The sequence below is a fragment of the Festucalex cinctus genome, chromosome 15, assembly GCF_051991245.1.
Source record: "Festucalex cinctus isolate MCC-2025b chromosome 15, RoL_Fcin_1.0, whole genome shotgun sequence".
NCBI classification, from domain to species: Eukaryota; Metazoa; Chordata; class Actinopteri; order Syngnathiformes; family Syngnathidae; genus Festucalex; species Festucalex cinctus.
The window spans coordinates 13,470,598-13,495,800 of NC_135425.1; the positions used below are offsets into that span (position 1 = coordinate 13,470,598).

General features: G+C 39.0%; 1 protein-coding gene across 1 annotated transcript in view; it reads right to left on the bottom strand.

The window, feature by feature from the left end:
* Positions 1-608: 608 nt before the first annotated feature.
* Positions 609-25,203, bottom strand: part of LOC144002766 (mediator of RNA polymerase II transcription subunit 13-like) — a 56,034-nt gene continuing 31,439 nt past the window's right edge. The window contains exon 3 of the mRNA XM_077498260.1: positions 609-697. Within this exon, the coding sequence (XP_077354386.1) occupies positions 609-697 (89 nt within the window). The remainder of the gene's footprint in view (positions 698-25,203) is intronic.

Sequence of the window (25,203 nt, forward strand, 5' to 3'; positions counted from 1 at the left end):
GAAGGTGCCGAAAGAGCTAGCAATAAAAGGAGTTAGCTTCAAGGTAATAGGAAGGTTAATTCCGTCTGCCCCCTATGATGATCGCTGATGCTTCACTTAATAGAGAGCAAATATGTGCTGCTTCATTTAACAGATGGCTCTGGCTCAGAAAGGAGAGCTTTGGGTACTTGAGCAAATGATTCAGTGCTCAGATTATTAATTTTAGTGAGGTGAGGATGCCAGAAGGCAAGCGGAGTTGGTGACTTTTTAATTATTTCTTTTAGCACTTTTGTTTAGGGACGCACTTCAAATATCTTTCAAAATTAACCTCAGAGATCGACGAGAATTACATTCAGTAGATGTGTATTTACTTATATAATTGTAATATGCACTCGTGAGAAAAACTTTATCTGGCACCATTTTTTTATTATTATATTTATATATATTTTATTGGGGGGGGGGGGGGGGGCTGTCATCTTTGTCCAATGAAAAGTAAGTAGTATAAAAGTAAATGTATTTTCAGTGTTTATTTGAATTCCAAACAGGTTCCACTATGTGCTTCCGTTTTTGCTTGACTAATAATTTTGACATCCCAGACACCAAGCGTTTTTTTGTCCTTGATTTGCTCATTACCTTTCCAGCAGGTTGTGTACGGCCTTGAACAGCAGGGTCCTGCACTCGTAGGACAGTCCGCATTCCCACAGCCCCTCCTCAGCCACTGAAAACAGAAAATCACCATATTATAGATCTCAATATACAGCATTATTACCCCCGCTGCTTTATAATCCCTCTCGGTGGCAACAGTAATGATGTTTTCAGAGACAGAGAAGCATCTGCACATGCCAGCTTGAGGATTAGAAACAACACGCGCTTGTTTATGGCACGCTCCGTCACCACATGCTGCATGTGCTGATGAGGAAACCTGCGCATCATATCGAGAATCGGGGATGAAACCGTGTGACGCGATGTCACTGCGAATGTGTGCGCGCAGGCCAAGTGTCAGGTTGGCTGCAGCGACAGGCCAGTCAAGCCCAGTGCAGTTGTCAACCTCGCTTAGCCCAAAAGCAAAGCGTGCGTTGGCGGAGGCACGCGCCGCTCGCGTGCGCAGGTTCTTGCACATGCATGTCCAGTGGCGGCCGGCCCCCTTTTTCGTAAACGCTGTCCCAACAGCCCTGGGCAACAAAACAAAACACAAAACGCTGACACGAAAGTGAGCTACACTCTAGAAACAGTTGGGTAAAAAATAACCCAATTTGGGTCAAAAAGGGACTGACTTGCTACTAGGATCGATTTTGACCTAACTTTTCTGTTATTTACAAACCTATTGGGTCAAACTGACAGAAAAAAAAAAGAAAAGAAGGAAAACCTACCCAATTATTCTTGTTTTGTACAAAAATTGACCCAAAAATACCCAATTTTCCATGCTGTTTTGAGCAGAATTAAGTTGGGTTTGACCCAAGTAGTGGATCCTTCTTGACCCAAACTTGGACCGAACTTGGGTCAATTTTTACCCAACTTTGAGTAAAACAACCCAACAATTTGGGTCAAACTAATCCAAGTTTAGCGGGTCAGTCCAATTATTGACTCAAACTGGGTTGTTTTTGACTCAGTAGTTTTAAATTAAGAGTGAATTGGGTTATTTTTGACTCAACTTATGCAACACTTTGACCTGTTAGCAGCCTTGGCAAATGTGCATCAGAATGTTTTGAAACAATATCGCACCCAGAGCCCCTTTTTGGGAGGGTATAGTGGTCTTTTGATATTCCTTGGCTACCTAAAACATTTCTTTCTTTCTTTTTGTTTAATACAAAATATCCCATTTTGGGGGTTGTTTTGTGCTATACAACTCAAAATGTTGGTTCAAATTGACCCATTCACTGTATTTTGTTTTTGTTTTTAATCCAAATTGGGTTATTTTTGGCCCAACTTCTTAAGAATGCAAAGTACACCCTAACTGCTGTCTTAAGTTAAGAATGCAAAGTACACCCTAACTGCTGTCTTAAGTTAAGAATGCAAAGTACACCCTAACTGCTGTCTTAAGTTAAGAATGCAAAGTACACCCTAACTGCTGTTGGGTCAAGAATAACCCAATTTGGTAAAAAATAAATAAATAAATAAATAAAATATAATAATAATAATAATAAATAGATAAACTGTTGCTTTATTCAAACAAATATTTTGATTTTGTTTTCTTTTTTTCTTGCTAGTCTCCTGGTGTGCGTGCGTGTGTGTGTGTGTGTGTGTGTGTGTGTGTGTGTGTGTGTGTGTGTGTGTGTGGGTGTGTGTGTGTGTGTGTGAGTGGGGGGGGGGGGGGGGGGGGGGGTACTGTACTGCAGCACATGCTCCCAAATAAACACACACGCACACACGCGTATACACAGAGCGGCCAGTTAACAGTGCTTGTCTTTGTTCTGTGCCATATACCTGCAGGGCTGTTGGAGTGAGCGTGTGCAGGGTGGGTGTTGTGTTTGTGTGTAGGGGGGCGGAGAGGGGTGGGGGGTGGGGGGCAAAACAACCCTAGCATCATCACAGAAAAGAGGACTGCAAAGATCACATGGGTTGGGGGGGCTCCCTTCTCTGTCTCTGATTTATGTCATGTGTCTTCCCGTCCTTGTGCTGGGTTAATATTTTCATCTCTTGTGTTTTTTTTTTCCCCTTCTGCCTCTTAACAGGGGTGAATGAAATTTCCTTACTCGCCAGAATTACCCCGTCGCCATGGAAACGCAGGCGGCGAGAACATGGCGTCCTGGCATTCAATTTCAACAGCGCTCCCTCCTCCTGCTTCTCCACCTCCTCCTTCTTCTTCCTCTGTTCTTTTGCTTCCAACACCCTATCCACCTCCTCCTCCCTCTTCAGAACACCCCCCTACCCCACCACCACCACCTCCCAGCCCTCATTTACTCCTGCTTGAGGGCGCAGACAGGAAGCTCGCTGGAGCCAGCTCGCTCTATCTACCACAGCAGCGAGATGAGCAGAATGCCAAGTCTCCGGCAAAATCCAGCTCATTAGCTCTCAGCGCTCTCCTGATATCTCTTCTTTCTCTGTACACCTCTTAAAAAGAACAACTTTGCAGCCCACCACTGCTGAACCCGACTCACAGGATGGCCCTTTTTCTTTTTTGTTGAAGATTGAAACATGTCTTCTCTCACTCGCCTCACAATAAGTCTCGACCAAAAGGCAACAAAAGCGAAACAAAAGCGAATGCAATTCGTGTTAATCAGAATCAACGCTGTTTTTTTCTAATATTTGAAAAAGTGAGAAAATGCAAGTTGTCATTAGTTGTGCTTAATTATGTTCCACTACAGCCATGTAACTATGCAAGTGTTGATAATGTTTATTTTTTTCTCGATAGCTATTAAATGCTGTTCTGCGTTTCATCTTTTCCCATTGAAATAAATGAAAATGCCATTAATCTGTTCAAGTTTTACCCTCACTCTCACCAAAACAAACTTTACAGTACATTTTAAAAACGTCCAGGAATTAAAATAATAATAATTTGTCAAACTACATCAATTAACTTCTGATCCTTCTGGTGTGCTCATCATGGCCACCAGGCGGCAGTATAAGACAGACAGGTGGATATCCTGTTCATTGAATATTATTGTAAACCCCACCCTCTTTGCTGCAGCCAATCATAATGCAGCAGGTGTGTCCTGTCTGTAATGCAAGTGGAATACACAATATCATCTCAATTACTCTCTCTGAGTATAGCGCTAATATGAGTCATTCTATGCTGAGGATGAAGAATATATGACCAAGTATAGTTGACTGCTATTATTTGAGGAGAATATGGACCTGGTATGACCGTGTACATCAAGACAACGTATAATTCATGGGCATTCAAATGCATATGGAAGTTAAAAACAAAGCAAGAAAATAAATAAACATTGAGTATGTTTTTAATAGAAACATGGGATAAAAAAAAAATCAAAGGAAAATTAAAAAATATAGATTTTTTTTGTGTGTGTTCCTTTTAAATGTGAATTTAGGAGTAACTAACGAAAAACAAAAATGTAGAATTTAATTGGCTACAACCAAAATACTGTAAAATATATTTTCAGTGTAAATCCAACCTTTTAATCCAAACATATCTCCATTAAAAAAAAAAAAAAAAAAAAACGTACAAAAAATTTTTTTGTTTTTTTTTTGTTTTTGTTTTTTTACTCCGAGATAGGACTGGGCAATAAATTGAATTAATTCGATTAATCGTCATTTTAATAATTGAATCGTTAAAAATTTGCTAAAATGTGAAATCGTGTTTTGTCTTCCGGATTATTAAAATCTGCTTTTCTGATGTTCAGTTCCATCCAAATGTTTTTGTGAGTTGTAATTTTGCCCAATGCTGTATGGGTGGTTTATAAGACATGTTTACAATTGCTACTTAATTGTTTTTATATATATTATATATATATATATTATATATTTTTATATTATATTTTTATTTATTTATTTATTTATTTATTTATTTATTTTGTGGGGGGGGGGTTCATTAGATTAAAATCAATTAAAATTGTAATCGTCCTGAATGGCTGAAAAAAATAATAATAATCGAGATTTTTTTGGGGGGCCATATTGCCCAGCCAGGGTGAGATTTTCTCTGCTTCTCTCCAAGAAATGTAGCCGTAAAACCTTTATGGATCCCAACAGTAGTAACAGAACACATTTAGAACACACAAATACGCAATCCCCATTAGTGTTATCCCCACATCAATTGCATAAGAAAACCAAGTCAAAAGCAAGCTCGATGATGGCATCCAGTCAAACAGTTGAAAAAATTGCGTACAGTATGTCGACGGGAGGAAAACACGGCGCCTCTGTCACTGTAGCAACGCCGCGTCACTAAGCGCCACATTTTCAGATTTACTGCCTGTTAATCAGGGGAGGAAAACAGATGGCCCGAGGGAAAAGCGTGCTGCAGAGACTCAAAATGTGCAGCTGAGTGCAATAGGGCTTTAATGCATTGTGATCCGTCATTCATCACACACGCGGCTACGGCCAACTGCAGGACGCCCCGGAGAATGTAAACGGGCCGCGCGTCATCAGACACACTCTCGCAATTAGATTCAAGTCATTTGGGCTTTTTACTGATTAGCACAGAAAACAAGGCTGAGACGTTGCAGGCAAGAAAAAAAAAGTTGTTTAAAAAATGGATTGCTACATACTATTGGAAATGGGAAGCACTTTGCTAAAAGGACACTGTAGCATAGGTGAAAATCTGCAATATACACTTTAGGTAACGATCTCCGACATGCTATAAACACATTTAAACATGTTCGAGCACACTTTCTGGACACAATAAACAAATTACAAGCGTAAATTGCATACCAAATACTGTACTGTATTGTGACTATGTCAATAACTAAAACTCAACAGTTGTGAATGGTAGATTTTACATAACAGTGTGTTAGTTTTACACTTGCCAAATAGTGAGCAAACTGAAAGTGTTTATTACATACGACTCAGTTTGTTTCTGGGCACAAAAAGACGCTTTACATCACAATTAAAAATAAAAGAATGTTATTGATTTTAAGTGTATAATATTTTATAAAGAAGTGATCAATTCTTTATTATTACTTCAATAACATTGTTGCATAGTAGTACCATAAATTGAGAGTTACTTTGGTGCCATCCAATCTGATTTAATCTACATCCTCTTCCTCCACGAGCTTTTACATCACCACTAGGGAGCGCAATCCCTCACCAAGCAGAACACGAGCGAGCAAACAAACAAAGCTGCTATTGATCTCCAAGGTGCGACAACATGCGGCGACCTCTCCCAGCCCATTTCCTTCGCTTTCTCCAACTCTCACGTGTTCCTTTTCCTCGGATCGATAGCGCATGCAGCTCGAGGCCCGACCCGTAACCCCAAACCCCAAACCAGGTCCTGTCCTAGCAGTCGTGTGAAGCCCATGCAGATTTACTACAATCTAGCATAACTGCAGTTGGTGCCCCCGCCTTTGTTTGACTCCAGGTGTTTTCCGATTTTCCTCACATAAGCATCAAGTGTGGCGATGATGACAAGGCCAGGTAAGGTCAATAGCATGTAGCAACACTCTAATGAGGTTGAATTTATCCAGCAGTGCGTAAATATTGTTAGTGGGTTGTGTGTGTTTACGCTTATCTACACACACATACACAATCTGACACAGAGATAGATGAACCTTGCATGTAATAACAGTGTAATAAATGTGTAATAACATGTATGTAGGATTTTTTTCAAGAATGCCCCTGATTTTCTGGTAAATTGAAGCACCTTTTCAAGGAGAAAAAATATTGTAGATAAATACATCAAAGATGGAAAATGTTAAAGTTGTTAATATGAGTATTCACCCGAGTACTAACCAATACAGGGAGCACCAATACGAGCTTTTATCTGACCTTCCATTATGGGTTTATTTTACACAAGTCAGGAAACGAAATCGGACAATTTGTTTCCCTTGAGCTTGTGTTTTGCCTTCACACTTTTCCTTTATTGTTACTCCTTTGCGACGTAGAAGAAGAAAATTTAACAGTAGAAGAAGAATGTCTTGTAAAGGCAGCGTAAGCTTGAGGGAAAGAAATTAGGATCGCATTTTGTTTCCCCGACTCATGCAAGGTCAGATGAAGACTCATTTTAGATTTTTTCAATTTCCAATTTTAAACGAAAAACGGGAGACCGCTCGCTCCTGTTTAGTGGAGACGGCAACGCTGCCTCCCAGTGGACGGAGGGCTTTTAGACATGTAAATATCTGAGGTCTTGTGTGTGAATATCTTGAAAAGTGTAATGTTTGTCTCAAAAATAAATGCACATGATTGCTGATCCACAAAAGCACATTCAACAACTCACAAGCAGAATTAAATTTTTGCAAAAGGTAAGTCGTGAATAATGCATATACAACATTAACAAACATTTGAAAATTGCTAATATTGGTGAATCTAAAAAAATAAACGTGAAAATCACGGCTATGTTTGTGGATAAAAAAAAATACTAATTACTGCTATATTTGTGGATCTCAAAAATGTGAAAATCACAAATTTATTTGTATGAATAATTGTGAGACGTGTCTCCCCATACATTTGATGTGTACAATTTCATTTGAATCAAGCCCTTTCTTTCTGGTGCAGATGATTCACCAGTGTGAAACTGCCAGAGTATAGTGCCAACTAGTGGTGAGGAGGACTTACTCGGTTATATTAGTGGCTGTCACAGCAGCCTCCACATTACACGGTTCCTGAAAATAAGGCCGGTAGTACACACAGAAAAAAAAAAAATAGGAAACACTTTTAATTGCAATAATTGCAGTAAGTTAAAAATGATATTATTAAAGATTTGTATTTTTACTTGTAAGATCATACTGGTGTTGTGACCAAAAAAAAAAAAAATGCATGCCGACACTGCACGCGGACAAGCATGTTTCCATAAAGTCATTATACAGCATGTAATGGAAACATGAACTCGGTACTGAGACTCAGAAAGTCCAGGAGGACGCGTATGGAGAGTGAAGGCTTGTGGGGGAAGTCTGGAATCAATTAGGTGACTGAGCTGGAGTTGCTTGCATAGTTGTGAGGGTGAGTCAGGCAAAAAAAAAAAAAAGAAGGCACCAGGGTTGTGTAGGATGTGTCTGGAGGTGTTTAGAATGTGTAGCTCTAGTGCAAACACACACACACACACGATGGCATGTGTGTTAAAAATGAAAACAAATTTAAAAAAAAGACGAGTTAGGATCAAAAAGTTCATGGTTGTCTTGTTTTGGTCAGAGTGAGTATTGAACCGGCGGAGTCAAGTTGGAGTCAGCAGAGCTTCACCTCTGCAGCGCCGAGGTCAAAGTGGAGAGTAAAAGCGGGCGGCTGACCAGCTCGCTCGGTCTCTCTTTCTCTCGCCACTCATGCAACTTCTCCTTCTTACTTCTCTGCACTTTGCTTTCCGATCTTGGCTTTGACGGCGGGGGAATTTGACTCGGGGTGTAGGGGAAAGAAAAAAAACAAAATATCTGAGCAGATGTGGAAAAACTGGTTGATACGGTATGTTGGACTTTTGCGACTGTTACACGGTGACGTAAAATGATTTACAGGGTCCGACATGAATGAAATTTTGCGAGCATTTCATATTAACCGTCTTTGTAACCTTACTAAAATCAAGGCATTGCAATCGCACAAATTTATATGAATGCTTCATAGAATAAATCAATTATAAAATTACTGAAAACAAAAAATTAGGGGGCTATGTACAAACCTTTGTGCATTATACAACCCGATTTTTTGGTTTGTTTTAACAAACTTTTCATTCATTTACTTCAAAAAGTTGGTTCAAATGAAAAAAAGAAAAACAGGCTGTTTAGTGACAACAACAACAAAAAACAGGTTGTTTTGTGTGTTATTAATTTGATCCAACTTTTTGGGTTAAATGAATTTTGGGTTTATTTTTAAACTTTATTACCCAAGTTCGGATTATCCCTAATGTAGCTACAATCACATGCATTTGTCGCTCAGGGAGATACAGGGAACTTTTCATTTATGGATTTATTTAAATTTCCACTTTATAAAAAACGATGCTGACACGAGGAACTCCCTATACTTTTTATTAAAAAAAAATAAAAAATAAATAAAATTAGGAAATTATGTTGACATTTTTGAAAACTATTTTCAGTAGAAAACTTCAGTGAACTATTTACTTGCTTAGTTTTTAATTAACTTAATACATGCTGCTTTTTCACTAATGTGTTCTCATTTATGGCAAATGTATATTGACTTGGAATATTGGTTATCAGCTTCCTTGAATGCTACTAATAATTGGTTTCAGTACCGGCCTTGAGAAAACCATATTGGTAAAAATAAATCAGCAAAACAATTCAGGCTCTGGCTCTTAATAATATAAATAATAATGAGCTCATTAAGGCTGAACAGGCAAAGTGACACAAAGAGCTGGAAATATGATATTTCACTCTCCATTTCATTACATAATGGAGAAGAAGCAATTGTCATGGGCACAGTGAAGGGGAAAATCAATAATTGAAAACAACACAAAATGTAAACATAAAAACCCCACCAGCACAGCTCAAATATTCACTTAGTCTCGAGCGCAGATCAAATACAGCATGTTGGACTTTTTTTCTTTTCTTTTTTTAGCAGATTAAAAAATAAATGTACAGATAATCATCTCAGCGGAGCCGGAGAACAGATTGCACCCGATAAACTGTTTAATTGATTAAACATCACAGTTGCAGGGATAGCATGCGAGCTCGTGTGACATCATGTTGACAGCACAAATATATAATTCAGCGGATATTTGCTGTATTTGAGTCGGCGGCGCAATTAAAACGACTGGAGAGGAGCAGCAGGCAAAGATGGCGCCAAATGTGCGGCCACTCTATTTTTGTGTGTTTGTGCGTTGGCAACGCACCAACGCCAACACTGACTTCCCCCCATTCACTCCCTCATAATTTGACAGTCACTTACTGTGCCTCTTCACGCACGCGCGCAGACGCGCATACAAGGCGAACGGTTTTGATGTTTGGGATGCGGCGCGGATGGATGCAAAGTGCCAAGTGTTCTCCCATAAGTCGCCGGTAATGAATAAATGAACGGGACGTGGTGTCTGAGCTGTTTTTTCGCACGTCGCCTGGAAACTCTCCGCCGTCTCTTTTGCGCTTGCACAAAATCACAGCTGGCGTTCTGGATTCAATAACGATGACATTTAATAAATGAAATAAGTATTAAAGAGGAAAATCAATAGAGGAGGCTTTCGCCCAAATCAAATCTGACTGCTGAAAAGTGTGATATTCAGATTAGAGATAGACCGACATATTTTATTTTTTTTCAGGGTCGAAACCGATGTCGATTATTAGTAGTCAAGGAGGCCGATACTGATATCTGGAGCCGACACTCATTTTTCCTAGTATTTGTTGTAATGTCTTTGAAAAAGCATGTATATTGAACAACTTTTCAGACTTTTCAAAATGTAGATTTTTTTTTTAGTTTTTAAATCTTAGATCATAGACATGATTTTAAATTTCTAACAAAATGTTCAGGGACCTCTTCAGGGTACATCTTAAAAAGTTAAATGTCAGCTTAAATAAGTAAATACCATAGCTCTCTATAGTTTTCTACAGTAAATATTTATTTTTCCAAAATTTAAAAATACCTAAAAATCTTAAAATTTCGTATTTCTTTCTTCTTTTTTTTTCTTCTTTTTTTTAATTAAAACAAAATGTTCAGAAGGTTCCCAAGGTCTTATAAAGTTAACTGAAAATTTAAATAAATATTTCTCAGAGATTAAAATTGTCATGTTGCTGGGCTCTCAGTGTGTTTTCCTTGTCTCACAGTGCCTGATTAATGAGAGGGGCGTGTCCCCTGCACCACACCTGCAGGGCATCACCTATTAGGCCTTCATAAGGACTGGGACTCCTTGCAGCCACTGTCGGGTCGTTGCTCCGTCTGCTCACAGCCATCTTCTAGTGTTTCTACTGTTTTTCGCCTTCGCTAATTATTATTATAGTCCAAGATTCTCGATTTTCATCTACGTAAGTTTTGCAAAGTCTCTTTTTGTTCCCACTTTTATGTGGCGTGTTTCATAGCTATAGTAAGTTGTTGCTTTCTTGTGTTTGCGGTTTGTAGCCTTCGGGTCTTTTTGTGTTGTGTTAATTTCCCTCCTTGCAATTTGCAAGCACCTTTTGTTAACCTTTTTCCTGGCTGTGTCCAGCGCTTTATGTTCATATTCACGTGTTTTGGTGAATAAAACCTCTCGCTTACTCCTCTGTGTTCTGTGATTCTGGGATCCACTCTCCGGTCGCAGCGGAACCTTAACAAAAATGGTTTTAAAGTTACCTTATATCAGCCGTCAGATTTTTTTTTTTAAAGGCCAATGCCAATATTTGTCAAAATGCCCAATATTGGGTCTATCCCTAATTCAGGTTCAGTGTAACAATTATACAAAATGCTGGTTTATTTATTTGACCTTCCTAATTACATATAAGCTTCCTAAAAATGGTGCATGCATGGAAATTTAATTAATCTGTTCAAGCTCCCCCTCCAAAAAAAACAAAAGCAAAACAAAAAACATACAGTGCTTTTAACTCATTCACTGCCATTGACGGCGATAGACGTCAAATCCATTGTTATTGGGCTGAATAGCATTGAATAAAAAACAACACACAACATTGTACTTTATAAAATGCAGAGTAATAACATAAATAGAATATAAAGAATGAAATAGTTTGTTATCCAGATATTAGGTGCATAGTGCTGCTATGGTGAATGGTGAGGGTCCACTATACAGGCAAGAAAAACCCAAATGAATTCCTTAGATGTGCTTTAATAACGACATCAGGCAACTAGGCACCATTAAAATGATGCGCGCCGTAGTTTATTGCTCCTCTGAATGTCTCGACACTTTTCAACTTAATTTGCCTAGCGTGCTTCCTTTAACCGAAGAGATTATAAAAATGTGCATCACCCTCATAGTCTGAGTTTTATGCCTCTCTTTTATGATGTTGCCTCTCCTCCAAAACACACCGTGTTTCCTCTCTGCGTGGATTCAGTCGGTGTAAAAGTGTCTGCTTGCTTGCGGCTGAACTTTTATTGACAGTTTACTATTCAATATTACATCAAGACGCAAGAAGAACGTGTGGCATCTCTCCCTTTATGGCATTGAAGATCATCGCAGTGCATAACACGCAACCTTTAGACGAGGGCAATATGAAGAGTAATGTCAAGAAGGATAATAAAACGAGTGAGGATCTAAAAGAAAAACACAACCTTTTCAACTCGACTGTTAGCCTGTTAAGCAAGCCAGCGTAATATCAACGCTGAACTCCGCCTGTTGATTCCGATCCTGAGAAGAAGAAAAAAAACCTACAGCATATGTCGCGGGAGATTCCTGACAAAATACAAATAAAATAAAATATACTTGGCTTCAGCTTCCTCAGGATTGGAAAGCAGCATGCTAAAAGTTTGAGGTTTGTTTTTAGTGGAGCCAAAATAAAGCCGCGCTGCCTTTGATTTTCGTCACTCAGCATGCAGTCGAAGCAAGTGTCTCGTCGTTTGTCGCTGCCATGGAAAAAGATCTGAGTAATGTTGTGACTATAGTATAACTGTAAATATTGTGGATGTTCATGTAGTTTTGTTTTGACAAAATTCCCTTTTCTGGAGTGCAAAAATGGTACTTCATTTATATTGTGCTTTTCCACCTATACAAGGCCCTCAAAATGTTTTACATTCGACTACTCATTCACCTATTGATGACGCAGGAGCAACTGGGTTCAGATCTTGTTCAAGGATACTTCGACATGGTCACAATGGCATGGGATCAAACCCATAACCTCTGAGTTGGAAGACAACCACTGAGCCACGCCGCCCCCATATAATTAACATCAAACATTTATAAATGCACTGAAAAGACCCTCGCCTAAATACCAGATACACTGAAATTGGGTCAAAAATGGACCAATCCACTACGTGGGTAAATTTGATCCAACTTTCTGGGTTGTCTTGTACAATACAACACAACTTGTTGGGGTAAATGTTGGGTCAGATTGAGCCCAGTAGCAACAAATTGGGTTATTTCTGAACCAGCAGCTTTAAGACTGTACCTTTGGATTTGTATTTTTTTTTTTTTTTTTTTTAGTTCATTTTGACTTTTGTCGTTTTTAATTCGATTAGTTGACCCAAGTGGGGAGAAATTTGTTCTCTGCATTTGACCCATCCCCTGAGGGAGAAGTGAGTAGCAGGAATCATTTGGTGATGCAATTACAACCCTTAATGCTGAGAGTCAAGCAGGGAGGCAATGGGTCGCGTTTTTATAGTCTTTGGTATGACCCAGCCAGGGATTGTACCTATGACTTAGAGCGGGTTTGTTTTTATTTTTTCAAAGCTGATTCCTTGTGGTTTAATTTTGTACATAAATGAGTTGTTTTCGATAAAACCACCCAATAAGTTGGATCAAAAATGGACTGATCCACTATTTGGAAAAATGTGACCAACTTTCAATTTGTTGGGGCAAAAATGTTGGGTCAGATTGAGCAAAGAAGAGGATCGATCAATTTTTGACCCAAATTGTATTATTAGTATTTTTGATAAAGCAGTTTAAAGAGTCTAGTTTTGGATTTTTCATAATTTCAGTTCATTTTGACGTTTTTTTTTTGTTTTGTTTTTTTAATTCAGTAAGTTTTAATTCATTCATTCATTTTTAGAGCAGGCTTGTTTTTAATTTTTTTTTCAAAAATGTTTCATTTTAGTGTAGGTTTGTACAAAAGAAATGTGTTGTTTTCTGTAAAACAACCCAGAAAATTGGGCCATATTGGCCAGTTGGTCGCATTTTTGACCAAAATTGGGTTGTTTCTGACCCTTCAATTTCAAGAGTATATGGAGTATTTGTGGAACGTTCACGACTAAACATTCAATTTAACGTAATACAAAAGAAAAACAAACAATTCCACTTCCTGTAACCAGAACCTCCTCCTCTATCCAACAAGCACCACTGATCATGTTTGTGTTTATGAGAGCAGCATGTAAATGGGTGTTTATTGAAAAATAATAAAATAAGAGGTCTCATTTCTGTGCTGTTGACCCTCATGTTAAGCCACCGACACTTGAGCACCTCATTAGAAGTGAATGAGGCTCGAGGTGGGAGGCAATGCGTCTATTGAGAGGCTTAGGGGGACTCCACAGGGCTCCCTAACTGCCACTAGAGGGGGGGAGCGGCGAGAGGCGGCCGCGGATTGACAGCTAAGCTCTCTCGCTCTCATCTCTCACTCTCTCCTTCACCTACACGCCGCTGCCCCTCCCCGAAAGGGTGAGCGGGAGGGAGCTGGAGAGCCCTCCTGGCTTTTCCCCAGGATGGTCCAAGATGCACTCGATTCAAGCATGGGATGAATCTGTTTGAATCAGCCACTCGCAGCGCTTACCCCGGGTTTTAACCGGTTGCGGTTGCGGTGCGGTTGCGGTGCGGTGCGTCTTGACTGCGTGCTCCGGACCGGTCAATTTTTTTGTCAATCCACACCGGCTCCGCACAGCTGCGGTCCGGCAGCTCCGCCGCCGCCCACTTCCCAACGTGTCTCGCGGGACCGCGCGCGCGCGATCATGTGGCATTTCACAACGACAAACATACAGAAAGTCTGCTCAACAGAGAAGCAGAAAGATATGAGATTCCATGCAGCATCCTTTTTTTGGTTGTCCTTGTAAAGTATATTAATAACGAGAGTCGGGTCAGTGCGGGTCCACTCTTTATTTCTGTCTTCCCCGTCCGGCTGCCGCTCAGTACGGCAAGCGAGACGGGCACAACAAGCAATCGCGAACATCAAACTCACAATACATTACAGTCCTTATAAAAAGGATGTGCCGTGTCATATATTATTTTGTGGTTTTCCACCTCCAATATAAACCTCTCCTCGTCCATGTTCGCTGGTGTCTAAACCGTGAATGAGCACATGGCCCGGCGACGCCCACGTCACGTTTTGCTGAAAAACTTGCGAAATAGGAGCTGGCGAGTGTTTTATTCTGAAAGGTAACCGGAAATTTATTTTGAAACTGCCTCGGTCTTCCTGTCCCGCTCGATGTGTTTTGTGCTAGCTTGCCATTTGCCGGAGGCCTACCGCTGCGGCGTCCGGCAAAAATAGAAAATAGGCTATCCTTGCGGAAGGCTTGCGGCACGCCGCAGGCCTTCCGCAGTCGACACGCAACGCACCCGCAAGCGGTGTAAACTGCACCATTCGAATGAATGGAATCTAATTGCTTGCGTCGCCGGACCGCACCGCAACCGCACCGCACCGCAACCGCATCCAGTGAAAACCCGGGGTTACGATCTGATGGTACTGTTCTCAGATCAGATCAAACTGTCATGTGACCTCACGCACTTGCAGCATCTTGCAGTGGCAAATTAAAAGCAAACAATGATTACAGTTCCGCCTTTATTATTTTGTTTTTACAACCTTTTTGCTTTTCTTATAGTATATTTATTTTCTGTAATGTCCTCACCCATGGAAAAGAAGTGCCACAATTGCAAATGCATCTTTCAACAGGGACACTTGCACTTGAGCTGCTGTCAGGCACCACTCATGCCAAGACACTCACTTTCAAACTACTATCACCAACACAAGATATCAGTGCTAGCTAATTAAATACACCCTCCCATCACTAGTTTGAACATATTGTAATTGGTTAAGGATAGACACAGCCGACAGTACATTTTCAATCACTTTAATGAACAAACGGTAAAAAAAACTAGCAGGTATCGATCACTCAACTCAGCCTTAAACGGACTGGCTCGCGGCTAGCCAGCTAACAGCCAGCTGCCAACTTGAGCTCCAACTATAACAATCCATTTGCCAGGCCAGGCACCAACTTTTAAAGCCACAAACACTCAAAGTTACAGATATTATAGTGTGAAATGTGAGGATGGCGACTCCATGAGGACATTAAGAGAACATTATGTAGTTTAAGAGTGCAAAACATTTTTTTAATAAGAATTAAAGGGCTAATTGCTAAAACAATTATATTCTAAAAAAATATGCAATAGCTTCAGCTCTGCTTGTATTTTTTGTGTGTGCTAATATGCGTTTACAATGTGTCTGGAGGAGTAAGAAGTTGTTTTGTTTTTTCGACATTCTCGATATTGCAGTTGGTTCTGGATCGTACTCCCCACAATAAACTGAAATTCACTGGAAAGTGTTTGTGGTACATTTATAGTAAAACCTATTACTATAAGCAATTATAAATAGTTGGGGAGGACATCAATTATACACTTTTTAATTCACTGTGCACTACTATGTGTCTAAAACAGCATCTGTACAAAAAGGAAGGACGCAAAACAAGACAGTTGATGTATGTTTCAACTCGCACATACTTATACATGTTTCTCTACTTCGGCATGGCAGCGTGAATTCATCTTCGCTATTTGTTAAAATGCGCAAGTCTGGCGGAAGCCGTCTGCAGCGGAAGCATCGATTGTGCGGCTGCAGCAACAAAATCAGCTTTTCTAAGCTGATTTAAAAAAAAAAAAAAAAAAAAAAAGGAGAGAGAGAAAGTGAGAAAAGGCCAGGGGAGAAAATCAATTTGGCCGTACTAGTCACTTGACGCGGGCTGAAAGGCCACACAAACTGCTGATATACGTCCTCAAACAGCAGGGAGGGAAGCAGACGACTGTATTATCCCATCTCAACCACAAACGCACGCACAGTTAGACTCATGGTCATTCCTAGCCAACATTTCTTTTACAGCAGTCACTAACACTATCTTCTCTTTATCACTCAACTAGAAAAAGTAGTCAGCTTGCAAGCTCGCCATAAACATACATAAAATATTGCAGCACGAATTTGTTTATAGTAGACATGAATCATTTGCGTTATTGGCTGGTGGTTTTCCGATGGCTTTGGGCATCAGTTCATGGGTGAAAACAAGGCGGTTCGTGGACTGAAATGACAACCTGAGCCAGCATTATCAGCCTCAATATAGTGAGGCATTAGTTTTCTCGACAGTGCAAAATGACACTGATGCTTAACCCTTTGTGAAGTTGGCCCTTCTGTATTCATTGCAGTTAATTGGACCAGAAATAAAAATTACAAATTATATTATTCAAAATGTTTTGTATGCTTTTAGAGTTCTTAGAGAACCGTTTCCTGCTCACCCCAGAATTGAGAATGGTAAAGCCCATTCATCTAACATCCAATCCTCCTCAGCAGGAATGCTAAATTATGAACAAGAAAACTAACGTAGCTGCACAAAAAAAGTTGTATTCTTCTATTTTTTAAAATAGAAAAGTCTTTGAATTCCTAAAATGTTCTGCAAAAATCAAAATAGCCTGCAAGCTTACAAATTGCCACAAAAAGAAATACCTGAATTCCCTTGACCTATTAAAATTAGCATAATACATTCAATTAAAATTAAATTAGGACTAACAAACACAAATTTGCGACTCCACAATTATTCAAAAGAATCTACAGGATTTGATTTGCTCTCACCTCTCCACCAAAGATGATACCATATGATTCAACAATGTAACAGTTTTAAAATGTAACAATTTGATTCAGTGGGATTACAATTCGATATGGTACGGCTGTAGCTTTTGTCATGTTTATTAATATGCAACGGCATGTAAAAGCTCACCAAAACAAAAACTATCAAAGTTAATTTAAAAAAAAATCGTCAGCAAAGTCAAACTGATTTATGTCTGGTGTACTGTACATCTCTCATAAAAGATGATTTGTTACTTATATGAAACGATTCAAAGATGCAATAGTTTGAAAATATAAAGATATGACTTTAGAAATTAGAAATGATTTTCCGATTAAAATTGTTTAACATCCTTACTTTATCATGAAGCACTCCACCCCAGAATCAAAACAAATTGACAAACAATTACTTAAATCTAACAGTGCAATTAATTTATTTTCCGTTTGGATCATGGAAATACTGATATTTAAATTTGTAAATAAATGCAACTCTTGTTTCTCTTTAGCGATTATAATTCGTATAATCAATTGATTTAAATGAATGAGACACAAATTCGGTGGAGTAATCGACTATAAAAAAATAAATAAATAAAAAATCTCCAGTCATTCAACCTTTAGCTGTGTGTTATTTTATAGATATCTATTTTCTCTATGTATTTATTTATTTATTGTTTTTTTTAAATATTTTATTTATTTATTTATTTATTTATTTATTTATTTATTTATTTATTTATTTATTTATTTATTTATTTATTTATTTATTATTAATACATAACTTATTTTATGTTATCTATTTTATTTTATATTTTATTATCTTTTTTTTTTCACCTCCGCAAATAAAAAAAGGTACAGTCTTGTCATCTTACATCAGCCACCATGAACAGTGAATTGGCCATATAGTTGTTGTTGTTTTTTTAACAGCTGAACTCTGACAGAGGTCTGCGCTTTCCTGACTGTTATTGTGGTTTCAACTTGAAAAAAAAAAAAAAAAAGTTGTTCACATCTCCACAGCCTGTGTCGCACTTTTCCCCGCCTGCCTGTCAACTCGCGAGTCGCACTTCTTCTGATACCTTGGAAATTTCCTTCACTCTGTTATATCTTCAAAAACTCTTTCCTCCATCTGTTTACTTCTTTAATATTCTCTCTGTCGCTCTTTTCAGCCTCTCCTTCTTAAGACGCAAGCACACACACGCACGCACAAAGCTCTCATTCTTTCTGGCTGTGGTTTTTCTTTTAAAAAAAAAAAAGGAAGGAGAAGAAAATGTATGCTCCCTCCCCGCCACCCTCACCCTTTCTGTGTGCAGCTGGGAAACTTTACCCTTACATCTTGTCACACACACACACACACCAACACACAGTCGAGGGTCAGGAGGTCACAGGCCACGCCCTGGCAGCCCAAAAGGAGGAGGGAAGGAAATCAGAGATCCTCAGTCCTTCCCGACAAATTTACAGACAAGGAAACAGGACTGAGGTCATTTTTTCCTCATTTCTTCTTTTTTTCAAACCCCACCCCCGCCAAGCTCAAGAGTGAAAAAACTGAACATTTGTCCGTTTGCTGTTTCGAGACGAAGAGACCGGCCGCACATTTGACGTGTGAATTTTCCAAAAACAAGCCAAGGATCGAGCGCGCAGTCTATCGGATGGGCCTCAAGAGAAATCACAGATGTTTTCTTAACAAGCCTTTTCTTCTTTTTGGAAGCACACTTCTCCTCCTCCTCACCCACTACATGTACATCTTCCCCTCCCTCGTCTTCCTGCCCCTCCTCCCCTTCATTTTCCTTTTTTTTTTTTTATTTTGGTGGGGCACTTTCCACATGTGACTCACTCTTTCACCAGCAACAGCAAAAAAAAAAAAAAGATCTCCATTCTCACTCCCTTTCGGTGGGCTTACAATGCTCTTATCACTTCCGTGGGTCTCCCTTTTGAGGGAGCCTTGTCCCGATTGAGGCAGGCGTCGACCTAGTTCTTGACTTCATTACAAAAAAAAATATAAAATAATAGAGAGGAAATTATTCACTCCGTCTGGTTTAAGTTGCGCTCCGGTGAGAGACGTTCCGAAGCCGAATCCCGAGGGAGCAAAAAGGAGCCGGCATTGATTGGCACTCGTACAACAAACCCCACCCCCGCCTTTTATTTGCCGAGGAGCCAAGCACGCTAACATCACAGAGCGAGGCGGCAAAAACAAGAGAGGAGAGCAAAATAAAGCACAACAAAGGCTGAAAAGAGGAGGGAGAGGATGGAGAGCGGAGGGTGGTGAGACTGGAAGAGGCAGGCGTCACAGGAAAGAACGGATGCCAAGGAAAACTTGTTGACACAGAAAAGCAGCTCAGGAGTTGTTATGGATCTGGGCTACTCTTTTTTTTTCTTTTTTTTCATCATCCTTTTAATCAAAATCACATCATTCCACCATTTCTTCTTCATACAAATTAAACAGGGGATATTTTAAACTGAAGAAATTTGAAAATAATCTTAAATGCATTTTTTTCACCCTCAATATTGCAATTATTGTATTATTATTATTATAATGATTATTATAATGATTATTTATTTTATTATTTTATATATATATATATATATATATATATATATATATATATATATATATATATATATATATATATATATATATATATATATATATAAATGTATATATTTCTTTTCTTTTCTTTTTTTTTTTCTTTTTTTTTTTCAAGTTACCGATTACTTGAAAGGGCTATCAATGACAACTTATTTTGATTTTTTATATGTCTGGGAAAATTGGGCGGCACGGTAGTCGAGTGGTTAGCACGTCCGCTTCCCAGTTCTGAGGTCTCCGGTTCGAGTCCAGGCTCGGACCTTCCTGGGTGGAGTTTGCATGTTCTCCCCGTGCCCGCGTGGGTCTTCTCCGGGTACTCCGGTCTCCTCCCACATTCCAAAGACATGCTTGGCAGGTTAATTGAACGCTCTTAACTGTCCCTAGGTAGGATTGTGGGCATGGATGGTTGTTCGTCTCTGTGTGCCCTGCGATTGGTTGGCAACCAGTCCAGGGTGTCCCCCGCCTACTGCCCAGAGCCAGCTGAGATAGGCGCCAGCAGCCCCCGCGACCCTTGTGAGGAATAAGCGGTCAAGAAAATGGATGGATGGATGGGAAAATTGGGGATTAAATTAGTTAAAACAATCAATGTTGTTGTTGTTTTTTTATTACATTATTGTTATATTCAGACTTCAACTTTTGTTTTATGTTACTTTTTACTGCAAACATTAACTGAGAGTGACAACAATGATAACCTAACCCCCCCCATCAAATTCTACAAAAATTCCAAAACAACAACCTGCTGCAATACACTTCGTCAACAAAACTGACTGCAAAACCTCCACAAACATGGCCGACTGCTGCAAAAATGTAACTATTGGCCACAACAATTGACCCTACACATATGGCTTACTTAAGCAAAAACAAGTGAAAAAAAAACAAAAAACTTTTGAATTCTTTACATTGTTTTTATGTCAATACCGTATGATTTTATAAAGCCCAATACCAGGGAGTGTTATTTTACTTGAATATGCAAGCTGTCTGCCAGCAGCTTGTTGTACCAAATCCTGCTAAATTCACAAGGAAAGGCTCCTTCATTACATTTTTATCAGTAAATACCTTTTGTCAGCTCACACAAGACACGTGTACTTTCAGGAGCATGTTTCTCTGCAATGAATAATAATAGCTATTTCTCTTTTAAAACAACCCCATGAAAAGCTCATTTTCATCGACTCGCTTTTTAGTCTGCTTCTTTATTTTTAAATGACCTGTGGGTCCCTTTGGCCTTAATCTCTAACGCCTTCCGACAAATTCATATTCGCCAATTTACTGCCAGTCGTAACCTTAAATGCTGCCTAACGAAACCCGTGCAAGCGGGAGGAAATTGCCACTCACCTCTACACAAGTCAAGAAACGCACTAGAGGTGGCAAAAACACTCATATGTTGTATGTATTATAGCAAAAGTCATTTAATTATTTTATTTTTAAGTACAGAATTTATATCCAAATCTTGTTGAGTGTCATGGCCTGCGCCAGAGTTCATGACCTGTTATGTGCCTGTTAGGCGTTTGTTTAGGTACGATACGTGATGTTCGTGATGTCAACCTTTCATCCTTTAGGTGGAGTCTGGACCTATGTGATGCTATTCTTTAGTGCTTTACGATTCACTGTCTGTTGGTACAGTCTGAGAAATGTGTTCACCCGTACTGCGTCTCTGGGTGTCTGCCTCTCGTGAATAAATGGAGAAAATCTTATTTGTGTCTGCATTCTGGGATCCTACCTCTCAGCACACAACATTGAGAACTTTTAAATTCTCTGCACACAAAATATAAACACATTTGTTTGCTCCCATTATTCACAATCTGAACTCCAAAATCTAAAGTGTACAAATGTGTCTAAATCTGTATTAGTGAGCGCTTCTTCTTTGCCGAGATAATCCGTCCACCTCACAGGTGTGGCATATCAAAATAGAATAGAACTTTGCCACGGGAACAATTAAATCAGACGCTGATTAGACAGCAGGATTATGAAACTGGGATGGATGCATTTGCTTGCCCACAATAAAAGGCCACTTTATAACTCACCAGGGATGCTCATTACTAAATATGTTAACGTTTTGCTCTAAGTAACCAATCAGAGGACAGAAAGTGCTGACGTCGTCAAGGGCTAGCGGCAAAATATTGATATAGCAACACAGGCTGAAATCTAATTGGACAAAAAAAATGCATTTGTTTATTGGAAAGAATGCAGCAAAGAGAAACATAACCAAATAAAGGGAATAAACCAAGAGTTTCAAACATAAGGCCCGCAGGCCATAATCCGGCCCATCAAGGTGTCTAATCTGGTCCGTGAAAACAGAACACAAACTGCAGTTTTTCCTAAAAAAAAAAATTACACCATCGTTGCTAATTTTGTCAACTGGAGGGCACACTGATGACGCCTGAAATGACATTCTAGAATTTGGCTGTTACTCTGTATTCGATGCAAAAATGTTGCGCACAATTTTGTTGACATTGTCTAAGATAACCTACAATAAGATAATAATAAATAGGAAGTGTTTCAGAATCTAACTGTGATTATTTGCATTAAAACAAAAAACAATCATAATATTTTTGACCTGTCTAATTACTGTCCCTGCACACTTGAGTTTGCCACCCCTGGAATAGACTATCGGAAATAAATTTATACTGTTTCAGGAACACATTTTTGGTTAAGCTAAGTACAAATGACTCAAGTACAGTAACCACTCTACTTCGCACTACTGAAAAAGTCATCTCTGTGTTTTTCATCCCTTTTTACAAAAGAGTCTGACAGCAATGCACACTGGGAAGCAGCTGCTAATTTGTGCACAGTGACAATGCGATACAAAGATTTCCCAGCAGCCCTTAAAGTGTATTCGGCCGCCTTCTCAGCGATGCATAAAGACTGGACGCGTTAACATTCGTCCGGGCCGCCGTTAAGCAAGGTGGTTAAAACGCGCGCAAGCTTTCGGTCCCTTAACAACTGCTGCTGTGCTGCACTTCAAGCAAAACACTTCATGCGTCACCGATCCGAGGATGCGATACTGCTATTAGGTGGACAGGTGCCATTGTGTGTGCGTTGGGATGGGGAACATGGCTATAAACGCTGCATCTGTTCAGCAAATCTGCCCTACAACAGCAAATTAAGGAACACTTTAGCCAAATGTGTTTATTTGGTGTCTTGCTGGGAGTTAAATTAACAGCTTTACGTCTCTGCACTGCACAACCACTAAGCGGGCAAAAAAATATCAGGACAATTGGCCGTTACACCTACAGCGGATTTGCCCACTTTTACAGCTAAAACGCTTTCCGCTTGTCTGCTTTGGAATGCATTTGAGGAACTGCAAAATGGCTTTTACATAAATGAATAAATAAAAAATAAAAAATCACAGATAATTACCAAAAATGTATGCAAGAGATCTTGAAAATATTTTAGAATGTTTTTACTACATGGTAGTTTATTGGAATTAAGTGGTAATATGGATTGGTTAACGTCTCAATAACTGAATTCTAGTTTAACATTAGAATTACTGCACAGTGAAATGTTCCATGATCGTTTCACAATGAAATCCAAAATTCATCAACAAGATAAAAAAAAAATATTAATTAAGAATTGGCCTTCTGAAAAATTGTTGAATTGAATCTTTACATTGTAAGCTTAACATTATGAAGCGAACTACTGAAATGAGCCTTTCTATAATATCCATTTTTTTCCCCATATTATGTATTTCAGATTTGCATCAAAACCTGTTTGTGTGTGCACATGCAAGTGCCTGTTTAAAGTCAAGGCCTAAAGTCATGTTCAAGTCACTATCCCCTCTCCAGTTAATTCCATTACACGTGATTATTTTCTCATAAGTGCCGCCTCTCTGATCCACTTGTTGCTCACATATCTTTATTGCACCAGAGCTGATAATGGATGTGAAAGAGCCCGTATTATTTTTTTTTTAATTCATCTCTCACTTTGTTTCACTTTCACTCCCACGGGATGGCAGTGACTGTTCAAACATTCATAATGATGCTAAAATGTTTTCAAAAGGAGAAGGCTCATGATGAAAGTGAGCCATTTGTTAGTTCTGGGAGAATAAAATGACACATTTGAGATGTGCTATTTAATCATGTCTACAATCTGCTCTATTCCAAGGAGTGTTTCAATTAAATGTGCATTAAATTGAGAGTAGTTAGCAACATACAACCCCCCCCCCCCCCCCAAGTGAGATGTCAGGTACTGGTAACGCTGACCTGCTTAACAGGTATGAGGTCTTACTCTGAAATGACAGGAAGTGCATCACACTTCAGGAAGAGATAAAATCTGGAAGTGAAAGGAAATGAACACACAAAAAAGTATCACCCAAGTTGAGATAGGAGAGTATTGTCATACAAGAAAATTTTCTATATAGTAATGTGCTAACGTTCAAGCTTTTTTAATTTTCAATTTTGTTAGTTGGGTTTTATTAGCTTAGCAATTATTTCAACATGCCAACGCTGTTGCTAGCTTGTCAATGCTAATTACACTTTGACCTGTAATAGGTGATGACCTCTAGCCTAACTAGCTCAGCCTGTGAGTTTGATTCATGGATTCATGTATAAAGGTTTTCAAAATGACTTGAACACCAAGAAAATAAAAAATAACGACGAAAGCTTGCCGTCTGAATTTATCACCTATATTCCCCATGCTAAATTACCAACTTTAGCTTGGCTTATTTTCGCATTTGCTACAATTATTCTGACTCTTACTTTGTTAGTTATGTTAGTAACTTATTTTAATGATTAAGCGAGTTTGTTTCATGTATCAATACCATCCGAGATCATGTTGTTTGGCCCATCAATAGTAGCTTCCCTTCCAAATATTTTTCTTTTAAAGTCAATTGTATTCTGCTCATCTTAACTACAGTTTAGAGAAAGAAGAAGTGTTGTGGAAGCCTCCGTGAAAGGCAGATAAATGTTGCTGTTTAATTTACAAGTGGGACATTAGTACAGAATTGTGAGAAAAAGCAAACAGCTGCAGTAAAAGTGGCACTTGTCATCCAGCAGATTTTATATAAATGCAACATTTTCTCGGCTGTGTTTAGTCTTCCTCCTTCACTCACCTTGACCACATGCTGTCGTAGCGGCGCACGGGAACACTGCCTGCGGCGTGATCAAAGTCGTCAGCCTCTATTTAACTCCTCACCAGAAAATACCTTGCATTCATTATCAGATCTTCTTTAGGACTCAAACTGTATGTCAATATTTGTGTTTTGACAAGAGAAACTGACCTGCACAGCATAATTTGAACACCACAATCATTTTAGTTAACCACAACCACACATTGTATTCCCATTAGTCACCAGCTGGCAACAACAGATTCATGTGTAGCTGCTCTTTGTAGATATACAAAAGTGGACCTAATAGTGAAACCTGGGGAATGCCAGCGGAGTTGTTCTTTATTAAAAACAAATAACATTGTCTGTATTTTACATTTGTGCATGATTGTTGTCTTAGCAATTTGGTAGTTTTTGACAATTCATCAAAAATGTTTTTTTTGAAAGTTGCAAGATTCCAAAACAAAAAAAAAGTGCTACATTTTTTCGGGATGTTTAAAAATTGTGTTGCGGTAGCTAATAAATTTGTTTGTTAACCATTAGCTGATTACGTTAAAAGGCATGGACAATGCAAGTCAGAATTTGTCTCAGGTCTAATGAATTGCTTTTGATTTGCATAAAGGTCTCATTGGACCACAGCTGGTATATTACGATGTGGCAGTTATTTAAATAGCCGGATAAAAGAT